We start from the raw sequence: 12,102 nt of genomic DNA, 5'->3' as shown, positions 1-12,102 counted from the left end.
CTGGGCTGCTGCTCAGCCGTAGACACTCTGAGGGTCTCATCTGCTGTTCCTTCTCTCTCACTCTGCTTCGGGCAGTAGAGAATGAGGGTTGTTGTGGCCAGAGTGTCTGAGGAGTTGCTAGGTTCGTCACATGGACCTCAGAGTCACCTGGAATGTCTTTAAAAGCCAGATAAAGCGGAACATGGGGGTTGGCTGGCAAAGGGGGCAACAAAGGAGATTCCAGAACTCTTCAACTTGTGTATCACTGGAGAGGTTGGCAACTAACACTCACCTTTCAGAATCTGCCTATTTTAACTACGGACTTTTCAGAAGAATAAAGACATGAAAATACTAAATACAGTTTAAAACATGTGGGTCTAACTTCCAATTTTGTACACAAGAGAGGTCTTGAGTACTCTGTAAAAAAGAAACGACTATTAGCAAAATTAATTAGTTTAAGTCATGCTGCTCTTTACACTTTTAGCTGAAATTATTTGTTTAGTTGAACTGCCATCTTCTTAACGTTTTCACTCATTGTAACGAGGCAGCATGCTTTAAGTATGTCTGACATACATTTATTTTTAAAAAGCTCAGCTCCACTACAGTCACGAACATGTGTGATGTCTTCTAACTCAGGATACAGAACAAAACGGAACTTTGCTGCTCCAAGTAACTACTTCCACACGTCATCGCATCTTAACAGTGCCCTGAGACGGATGTTCTCCTCGGCTGTCATCCCAGCCCCATCAGCAGCCCTGTCTGCTCTGCATCCAGATGTCTCCCGGGTCTTCCCTTGACTCCCTCTCCACTGCGGCCCCTACTCCAGCCACGTCACCTCTTGCCTGGCCCATCACCCCCAGTTTGCGCTCTTGCCCCCGTAATCCCTTCTCCACAGTGTAGCCAAGCTCTTCGTAACCAGCCAACCAGCTGCTGTCGAGTCACCTCTGACTCACGGTGACCCACGTCACGGTGACCCACGTGTGGCAGAGCAGAGCCGTGCTCCGCTGGGGTTTTTCGGAAGTAGGCTTCCAGGCCTTTCTTCTGAGTCACCCCTGGGTGGACTTAAACTTCCAACCCTTTAGTTAGCAGCCAAGCACATTAACCATTAGCACTACCAGGCAGTCAGGGTTTTCTCAGAAAAACATAAAATCTGCCGCTTCCTGCAAAAACTCCACAGCTACGGCCTACTGCACTCTGAACGGAATCTGAACTCCTTTCTGGCTGACGAGGGCCGTAGGGTCTCAGCCTGTCGCCCACCCCATCTGCCTCCTCCCTCCCTTCCACTCACCCCTCCCTGCTCCATGCTCACAGTCTGCCTCCTGCTGTTTGTACACACCAGGCTTTTCCCAGCTCAGGACCTTTGTCTTTCTTGTGCCCTTTGCCTGGCATGCTCTTGGCACAGACCTTTGCTGGGCTGGCTTCTTCTCATCCTTTGTGTCTCAGTTTAAACGCTGCCTCCTCAGAGTCCTCCTCTGACCACCAATCTAAGGCTCTTCCCCCAAGCTACTGTCTTCAGAGCTCCTAACCAGGCTCTCAGTTTGTGCACACGCATGTCTGTGTCCGCTGGTTTACCGTCTGTCTCGCCCACTAGCATACAAGCTCCACAACAGAAGGAGCCACGTTCCTCTCCATGCTTCCAGAGCCTAGAATCCTGCAGCGCTTGTACTGGACACCTGATCAGTGTTTGCTGAATGGATGGATATCCAGGTATAACATTATAATCCAAGGAATTTCTCAGGGTATTTTAAAGGATTGTGATTTTATTCATATTTTTGCTAAATAATTGGAAAACAAACAAAAAACAACAAGACACACCAAGCATACTTAACCATGCAATTTCTACAACTCTCTCTCCGTTAATTTCATGAACAATAGGTCCCAAAGCACAGCAGTTACCACAGCGAGATAACTATATATTAAAGTGAAGTTTAGAACATGCATTTAAAATCTATATTATAGGTAGCATAGGTGTCTCTCAACATAATACAACTCAGTATTATTCAGGTTTACTGTGATTTTCTATGGGTCTTATGTCAGGCCTGCTTAATGAACCAACTAGTCATTTTTAAAATATGTTACTAGAAAATTCTTCCAACTGGACCATGTGTATGGTCAAAGAAGAAAACAAGAGAATGCAAATACTGCTAAAATATTGTTGCTCATCATTTCCTACATAATCTATAGAAATTACCACAATTTGCATAAAACTATAAATTATAACTTACTTGTCTATAATTTATAGGATGATTTTTCTATCATCGGAATTAGTTCCTTGGAAACTCTATGGGACAGCTCCACTCTGTCCTATAGGGTCGCTATGAGTCGGAATCGACTCGACGGCAGTGGGTAGAATTAGTTCTTATCACCTTCATAAAGACAATGCATCTGAAAGCTCATAGGTACTTTGTGGGTTAACAAAGTCTTTCTAAACTGCTCTGAGAACCGTCTTGTGGTTCTGAAAAAGAAGGGGCAAATAGGTTTCATTTCAGCTTTATTTTCTTACAAACATCCATTTAAATACAGTCCTCAGGGACATTTGTCAAATCCAGGATAAGTCAGATAAAACCAAGCACAGTGCCTTGGAAAGGGTAAGCATTCAATAAATTTCCATTAAGTGAATTTAAAATGTGAGAAGACATGAAAAAATGATGATTGCAAAATAAACTTCTTTGATTTTTAAGAGCATTTAACATTAAATTTAAAATACCCCAAAGAAAATGTGGACATTGCTTTTATTTAAGGTGCTTGTCAGTTGATAAGCATGAGGAAAAAGATAAATCTTCCCAGCAGATGAGGAGGGGAGTGAAGGATGGATACTGGCCACGGGAAGCGAGGAGCATGTCCAAGAGCATGAAGCGGCACGCTGTGCCTGTTTTGGGGGGAGCCGTGCCTATTTTGGCACAGCAGGAGCAGGCCGGTGGTGAGATGAAGAGGGAAGCACGGCGTTCTCACACTTTACTAGAAGGCTTAGGCCTTATTCTTGACGATGATGGGGAAGCACTGAATGTTTTGCATGGAGAAATTACATAACAGATTTGTGTTAGAAAATTACTCTCCTGGTGCCGTGAAGGACAGACTGGAAACTACTGCAATAGTCCAGGCACCTGACAAGGATCCTGCATGTGCTACAATGGCTTTCTCTGTCTTACTGCCTACAGCTAGTTACCTCCACTGCAGGGAATACCTTTATCATGCACATGTATTTTTACTATTCAAACCTCTCTACCTATCTTCCTTTCTAGCTTTTGGCCAGTTACTTTAGTTGGAAGTATTCCAAATTCCCTCTCACATAATTCATCCTTTCAGGAAATATTTGAGTGCTGGTTTGTGTTTATTACATGTATTGAAAACCTTTAGGCACTCCAATTCCAAAATTAAGTGGGACAAGGAATCATTTCTACCTGTTCTATTGGCGGGACAAAAAAGGGGGGGCCTTAACAAAGCCCTCGTCTTTTCAAAAGTCATTTTCACTTTTTTTCAGTCATCAGTTCGGGTTCTCTGTACTCCCCAACCTTTGCATATGACACAGGACAACGCCACTCTTAACACAGGTGACTTCAGCGAAGCTGACTGACATTGATGATATCCAGAGCTCTCCAGAAGATACTACTGGAAAAGCAAACACAAATCTTCACTCTACCTTATAGTCCCCATCCTCACACAACTGTATCAAAGGAAAGGAAAGCCATAGTTTTTCCGGGTGAACTTCATCATAACAAACTTCAGCTTCCAAAGCACCCCAGGGTCTACCTCTCCTTTGAGCCTTCTCGAAACTAGGTACCAGCATTCAATTTTAATTATTGTTTGCCTGTTTGAGTTCTATTTTTCACAATAAATGTTAACTTGATGTGGATTCTGAGTTGAAGATGTATCTTTGACCCCAGTGAAGGTCATGAGCCACACAACCTACTTATAAATGCAGTTCTGAAACTATACGAGTTTATAATTGGGAAATTCCCAAAATTAAAAAAAAAAAAATTCCGGAAATATTCCGATAGGTACTCAGTCTTTCAAATAAAATACAATTTACCCACTCTGCTCCTGTAGCCTCATTTGTAAAATGAGGGTTTGGGTGAGATGGTTTCAAAGCTCTTCCAGGCTCTGAGATTCTGTGATTATCACTGCATCGAAACTCTGGCACGAACACGTGAGGTAGTGCTCATGTCTAACTCTCTGTCTTGCTGGGTAAACTATCTTAATGCTCATCCAATTTGAAAAAAATAAGCTTTAATTTAAAAAGGAATGGCTAAATACATTCGCTATTAACTTTTTTCCTCATAATAAAAGCTTCATAATTTACTCCTTTTAATTCAAAGTCTTTCTCAACTTTGCTGCTCAGGACCAAAGTGTGCCCTTTTTTGTTCTCCATAAAAACCAAACCTAGTGCCGTCGAGTCGATTCTGACTCATAGCGACCCTATAGGACAGAGTAGAACTGCCCCATACAGTTTCTAAGGAGCGCCTGACGGATTCGAACTGCCGGCCCTTTGGTTAGCAGCTGTAGCACTTAACCACTAAGCCACCAGGGTTTTCTTGTTCTCCATACTACCAAAATTAACACCAAAGTTAAAATCATAGGTGCCAATAAAGTCACAACAGATACTGGGACTCCTCATAAAAACGATCAACCGTGTCTGTAAAATGCGCACGGGCACAGAGACCAGACAACTTTATTCCTTTCAACAAACTATTTATGAACGACTAATTTGCCAAGTTTTATCTTAAATACCCTTGGGCCTAGGAAAATAATAAGCTTTCCGTGGTTACAGTTAAGTGAACAAGTTTCCGATGCATGCCATCAGGCTAATCCTGTAGTTTATATTTTAATTCAATTTATTAACACCAATTCTACATAGAAGTGTTGCTCCGTTCTTTTAACACAAGTTCTGCTGCAATGTTTTCAAAAACCTATTTAAAAAAACCCACAGATTCCTGTCCTGTACACTCAGCATCCGAACAGGAGGGCAGAGCATATGGCTCCTGTTAACTAGCACACTGCTACGTTTGAAGCAGTTTTCCTTTGAAACCAAATGACTGTACTTGACTTTCAAATGTTTGTATTTGAAATTTAAAACAAAACTGGCATTGAAAAAGGCATTTTTAGCAGCTTACTGTATGTTTAGTTTAAATGCCATTGATTTCAGAAATTTACAGCTGACCCCTCACTGTAATAGCCAACAGAAGGAAACTCGACAATTAAAAAAAAGGAATTTTAGAATCTTTAGAAATTCTGTAATAACTTTTCTGAAGTTTCCTAATGTTTTACTTCGACAATTGATGGATCTGCTAAAGAAGGGGCAACTTCAAAGCTATTATTTAAATAAATTGTTTTAATTCAAAAGAAAGCATAAATAAAAATCAAACCCATTGCCTTCGAATAGATTTTGACTCAAAGCGACCCTACAGAACAGAGTAGAACTGTCCCATAGGGTCTCCAAGGCTGTAAGTCTTTACAGAAGCAGACTGCCACATCTTTCTCCTCCTGTACAGTGGCTGGATAGAGTGGATTCCAACCGCTGGCTTTTCAGTTATCAGCCGAGTGCTTTAACCACTGCATCACCAGGGCTCCTCCGAGCATAAATAGGAGACTTCAATTAATAATATAGAAGATAGCACTGTCCATTAGCTTTCATTAGCAAAGAAACTTCTAATCCTGGAGGTGGATGGCACATAAACACAGAGTCAAACTCCCCCGCGTACCCTTGACTCTTCTGGTTTATCAATCTCTAATGGAGAGAGACACTTCTCGCTGAAAGGACTAGTCAGTCAGCTCACTGGTTTACAGAAGAAACTCATCATCTTCCCCAGCGTATACACTTTCAATTAGTCATATCAACTATTGAGCTTGTTACTGGAATTTAGCCACTGATAAAATACTGTCATAGAATAAGCAGAGATTGACAAGGCAGAAAAGGTGAAGAATCAGACAGAGATGGCAATCAGTGGGAAGTAATGAGAGAGAAGTCCTGGCTGGGGAGCCGGCTTCAGCGTAACCACTAACACTCTTGGACCATTCAGCTGTTCACAAGAGATTTGTGGCTGAAAAAGTTAGGGTGGAAACATGAACCATCAGACCAATGATATGCTTTGGTAATTCAAACCTTTGCTAAGACTCCACATTTCAGCCCAACAACTGCTGTTGGTGTGGTCTGTGTGAGGCCCTATGGAAAAAAAAACTACCCAGCACTACTACCCATTGCCATCAAGTTGATTTAGAGTCATAGCAACCCTATGGGACAGAGTAGAGCCTCCCCATAGGGTTTCCAAGGAGCGGCCGGCGGGTTCCAACTGTCGACCTTTTGGTTAGCAACTGATCTCTTAACCACTGCCCCACCAGGGCTCTAGAATAACAACTATCATGGTGCTACTTAAAAGCAGGTGCTCAGATGTTCGTCAAACAGATTCTACACATACCAACAAAGACAAGGCAAGACCTTGGTGTTAAGGTGTTTTTCATCACCAGCAGCCACCTTGCTCCAGTCCTTCATCTAGGACCAAGTTAAAGCCATTCACCCCCCAGGCTAAACTCATGATGAAGTACCAGTCCTAGCTGACAGCAATTAATAAGATCTCTCAGATGTCACATGATTCAGTAAGGCACCTGGCTGACAAGAGTCCTTATGTAATATAGTGCTTTCCTTTCCTTATAAAAAGTACACTACACTACACAGGACAAAATCTGAGTTGGCATTTTACGCCATCTTGTACCTCTATCTCTCCATTCTACAGAAGCACCTAGCCTAGCACTACACTAAATTAGGTGCTTAAACTTCCCATCAGTGTCATTTCTCAAGTGTAGTTGTTTGATGTGTCAGTCTAGTATCACCAGGGCCTCTCTTTCCCTTCTTCCTAAGTTGGAATCACTATAGCTGACCCTCAGCCTTTGGATTCTTTGCTCCATCAGTTTAGCTATCCCAACTACACTGTAACTGATTTCTGTAAAACACAATAGAACAGGAAGGCCTAATTAAACACAGTACAAATATGTATATATTGATAGTTCCCATATGACAATAAAAATTACTGAATGACTGGTGCTAATACCTCAACAACTCAGCACCTGCCACCCCTCCAGCTGCTAAGGAGGCGGTTATAACACATGCACATATGAGTTTAGAGGCGTGAAAGCGAGCACACTGAGCAGACAAACACACAGAGAACACTCCCCATTGGTAGACTACAAGGCAGTGGTCAGGTCACAGACTTTGTACTCAAAGCTTTAGGGTCATAGCCCACTCTGCCCCTTACTAGTTCTGTGATTTGGGGCAGGTTATTTACTTTACTGAAGCTCAATTTCTTCTTTCCTAAAGTATACCTAGTGATGTTTACCCCATCGAATGATTGTGGGGATCAGACGAGGTCATAGATGTGGGGTGCTCCACTGTCCCTGAGACCTAATAAATGTGTAATAAATGGCAGTTCGTCTTAAAATATACCTTACCCAATAAGCCTATCTAAATTTACTTTATTTTCTGTTGTTGTTGAGAATATACACAGCAGAACATACACCCATTCAACAATTTCCACATGTACAATTCAGTGACATTGATTACATTCTTCAAGTTGTACAACCATCCTCACCCTCCTTTTCCGAATTGTTCCTCCTCCAGTAGCATAAACTCACTGCCCCCTAAGTTCCCATATAGAGAGTGCAGTGGTCCTTATGACGCTTGTACAAATTCATTTAATGAGACTGCTTTCCTTCTGGTGCTTAGCTGCGAGCACCTACACTGAGGGAATGGAATATTTGGAATAAGAGGCAGAATAGTTAAGATACAGGACCTACAACTCTTGGGATGCAGTGGGCTGGGAGAGAATGGTTTTAAAGCACACGGGAAACATGCATTACACTAGGGACTTCGGAGAGAAGGGCACTAGGAGATGGACTAGAGAGTTAGGATATCGAAGAACGCTGGAGACTTAAAATTGTGGCTGGGCCTATCTTTTATCTAGGAGAGGGAATAAAAGTTCAGAACTTAAGCAAGTATTCTTTGCACTAAAGGTAAGTAACACTAGGAGTTAGTAATTTCTGAGGGCACCTGGGGGTACTAACGGCCATTTACAGTTATTTCTTCTAAGGAAAACGTGCTGTAGGACTCAAGAAAGTGACTTTCGTACACTTCCAGAACTTTGCACACTCCTTACTTAAGGATGGCTTGTCTGATCAAATTATTCTTCCTAATCAAGTAAACCATGATCAATGTCCACATTTAAGGGCATCGTCTTCAGATTTGTTCGTGATGGTAACCCCTTCACAAGCGGTGTGAGGTGGCCTCCCTGTGTGTGACCAGACCTCTTGGTGAGAACAATGACAATTTCTAGAGCCACCTGCCTAACTCCTGCGTGCCACTCTAGCATTAATCCACCCTGTGAAGATTCTTAAATTAACAAAACAGATCGCTGTCACCCTCTACAACAAACCACTTCTTTTCAGTTGCCTCTGTCCTAGGCAACTATTTACTGAGTGGCTTCCACACGTAGGGAGCTGTGCTAGCAGATGTAAACTGTAGAAAAAGGCATAAATCTTGATCTCTGCCTTCAATGTGCTTACAGTCTAGTGGGGAAACCAGATACAAATATGTGAAAATATAAGCAATTACAGACTGTTCAAATTACTGTTCAAGACAACCATAGAAGAGATACAACAAGAAAACACATGAATAACTAACGAATTAGTTCTGTAACAGCTACAGAGTTTCAAGAACTAAGAAATGACCTCTGGTCAGGATAATCAGGGAGAGCTTTATGTGGGAGGGAATAGGGTCTTTAAAGAAGAGTAGAAAGGGTGTGTGGGGACATTATATAATTATATTCTCAATATACTATGCTTGTACTTTTCCTGACTAAACGTCCTTTAAAACTGACTTAACATCCTCATCTTTGCAAAGTGCTATGCACAAACAGATATCTTTAGCATGAAAAAAGGAAACATGCTTCCTTTTCCTCAGTGGAAGGGTGAGCTGTGGGGATGGATATGGCAGCAAGGGGCCTATTCGACATATAAAAACAAACCCAAAAAACCAAAAAACAGTTACTGGCAAGGTGACTCCAAATCCTGGCCACCTCACTGTGCAGAGCAGAAAACCATAGGGTTGTCAAGGCTGTGACTCTTCAGAAGCAAATCTCCAGACCTTTCTTCCAAGGCGCCTTTGGGTGGGCACAACCCGCCAACCTCTTGGAGAGTACCCTAGCGCCTAACCCTCTCCCCCACCCAGAACTCCACACACACAGTGGGCACAACCCGCCAACCTCTTGGAGAGTACCCTAGCGCCTAACCCTCTCCACCACCCAGAACTCCACACACACAGTGGGCACAACCCGCCAACCTCTTGGAGAGTACCCTAGCGCCTAACCCTCTCCCCCACCCAGAACTCCACACACACAGTGGGCACAACCCGCCAACCTCTTGGAGAGTACCCTAGCGCCTAACCCTCTCCCCCACCCAGAACTCCACACACACAGTGGGCACAACCCGCCAACCTCTTGGAGAGTACCCTAGCGCCTAACCCTCTCCCCCACCCAGAACTCCACACACACAGTGGGCACAACCCGCCAACCTCTTGGAGAGTACCCTAGCGCCTAACCCTCTCCCCCACCCAGAACTCCACACACACAGTGGGCACAACCCGCCAACCTCTTGGAGAGTACCCTAGCGCCTAACCCTCTCCCCCCCCCAGAACTCCACACACACAGTGGGCACAACCCGCCAACCTCTTGGAGAGTACCCTAGCGCCTAACCCTCTCCACCACCCAGAACTCCACACACACAGTGGGCACAACCCGCCAACCTCTTGGAGAGTACCCTAGTGCCTAACCCTCTCCCCCACCCAGAACTCCACACACACAGTGGGCACAACCCGCCAACCTCTTGGAGAGTACCCTAGCGCCTAACCCTCTCCCCCACCCAGAACTCCACACACACAGTGGGCACAACCCGCCAACCTCTTGGAGAGTACCCTAGCGCCTAACCCTCTCCACCACCCAGAACTCCACACACACAGTGGGCACAACCCGCCAACCTCTTGGAGAGTACCCTAGCGCCTAACCCTCTCCCCCACCCAGAACTCCACACACACAGTGGGCACAACCCGCCAACCTCTTGGAGAGTACCCTAGCGCCTAACCCTCTCCCCCACCCAGAACTCCACACACACAGTGGGCACAACCCGCCAACCTCTTGGAGAGTACCCTAGCGCCTAACCCTCTCCCCCACCCAGAACTCCACACACACAGTGGGCACAACCCGCCAACCTCTTGGAGAGTACCCTAGCGCCTAACCCTCTCCCCCACCCAGAACTCCACACACACAGTGGGCACAACCCGCCAACCTCTTGGAGAGTACCCTAGCGCCTAACCCTCTCCACCACCCAGAACTCCACACACACAGTGGGCACAACCCGCCAACCTCTTGGAGAGTACCCTAGCGCCTAACCCTCTCCCCCACCCAGAACTCCACACACACAGTGGGCACAACCCGCCAACCTCTTGGAGAGTACCCTAGCGCCTAACCCTCTCCCCCACCCAGAACTCCACACACACAGTGGGCACAACCCGCCAACCTCTTGGAGAGTACCCTAGCGCCTAACCCTCTCCCCCACCCAGAACTCCACACACACAGTGGGCACAACCCGCCAACCTCTTGGAGAGTACCCTAGCGCCTAACCCTCTCCCCCACCCAGAACTCCACACACACAGTGGGCACAACCCGCCAACCTCTTGGAGAGTACCCTAGCGCCTAACCCTCTCCACCACCCAGAACTCCACACACACAGTGGGCACAACCCGCCAACCTCTTGGAGAGTACCCTAGCGCCTAACCCTCTCCCCCACCCAGAACTCCACACACACAGTGGGCACAACCCGCCAACCTCTTGGAGAGTACCCTAGCGCCTAACCCTCTCCCCCACCCAGAACTCCACACACACAGTGGGCACAACCCGCCAACCTCTTGGAGAGTACCCTAGCGCCTAACCCTCTCCACCACCCAGAACTCCACACACACAGTGGGCACAACCCGCCAACCTCTTGGAGAGTACCCTAGCGCCTAACCCTCTCAACCACCCAGAACTCCACACACACAGTGGGCACAACCCGCCAACCTCTTGGAGAGTACCCTAGCGCCTAACCCTCTCCACCACCCAGAACTCCACACACACAGTTCACATTATTTCAAAAGTGTTCTAACTATTATTACAAATTACATAAGGGATCCAGCATTCTCAGCAATTATCTTTAATAAATCACACAGTGCTAAATATTATAAATGCTGATGAAATGGTAAAACCATGCTTTCAGATTTGCCAAGTTTCACTCTGGAAATGTAGCACGTAATGCACTTTTGAGGACCAAATTTTACTGTCTTGCTACAGTGAAAAAAAAAGTTTTTGTGTGGAAAGCCCATGGATGTTGCAAGAAAATAACGATAAGGATCTGAATGCTAAAGCGGACTGTGATAAAGCGTGCTTACTTCCTCAGTAGCTGACAGCAGCCTCAGTATGTTGTTGCTGTTGGAAACAGTCCCAAAGCATATAAACCAGGCTTCCTTGGATTTTAGTGTATTGCGTGTAGGTTAACAGGCCAAACAACACACTAAATTTAAGGAACATATTTTTTTTTTCAAATAATATTTACTGAATGCCTCCATCAGAAGAGTGAAGGAGATATACAGCTGATGGAGGTCTGAAGCAGTTTAATTATTTCGTATTCGCAATCCTGCAGCTGGCTGACTTTTCCGTTCCAGTGCAGACACCCTGGATGACTCACGCTGAAGAGGCCGCATCTGGTGGGCAGCTAAGCTGAGTGCCTCGACACCCTATGACTGACATGACAACAGCAAGTCCGCTTTCCGAGCACAGCACCCTCAGCAAAGGTCTTGCAGCCATTTTACCACATTTCTTTGCACACGACAACTCTTTAAGTAAAAGCAGGGGAAACCTACCTGACCCTTTCTGGACTGGCTCCATCCCCCTGGTAGCTTTGACGCTAAAGCCTGGTGCATGCTAGGGGGTTGCATCCAAGCACAGAAAGGAGCCAGTGACAGAAACGGACGTCCTAGAATCTGTAATAAGAAGAAACAGTAAACTTTCCAGTCATAATATCCTCCATGAGCATTTCACGTGGGCTACT

At 45.2% G+C, this 12,102-nt stretch overlaps 1 protein-coding gene across 4 annotated transcripts in view; it reads right to left on the bottom strand.

The window, feature by feature from the left end:
• STOX2 (storkhead box 2) overlaps nucleotides 1–12,102 on the bottom strand; it is an 82,516-nt gene that overhangs the window by 47,848 nt on the left and 22,566 nt on the right. For 2 of the 4 annotated variants that reach the window (XM_049864314.1, XM_049864313.1), the window contains exon 2: nucleotides 11,915–12,034. In XM_049864314.1, coding sequence (XP_049720271.1) covers nucleotides 11,915–11,939 — 25 coding nt within the window. In that variant the 5' untranslated portion in view covers nucleotides 11,940–12,034. Of the gene's footprint in view, nucleotides 1,226–2,204; nucleotides 9,199–11,914; nucleotides 12,035–12,102 lie in introns of those variants that run through there. The other 2 variants (XM_049864315.1, XM_049864311.1) reach the window with 2 other exon arrangements.

The sequence above is a fragment of the Elephas maximus genome, chromosome 21 (genome assembly GCF_024166365.1).
Source record: "Elephas maximus indicus isolate mEleMax1 chromosome 21, mEleMax1 primary haplotype, whole genome shotgun sequence".
NCBI classification, from domain to species: domain Eukaryota; kingdom Metazoa; phylum Chordata; class Mammalia; order Proboscidea; family Elephantidae; genus Elephas; species Elephas maximus.
This window is presented reverse-complemented; position numbering and strand designations above follow the sequence as displayed.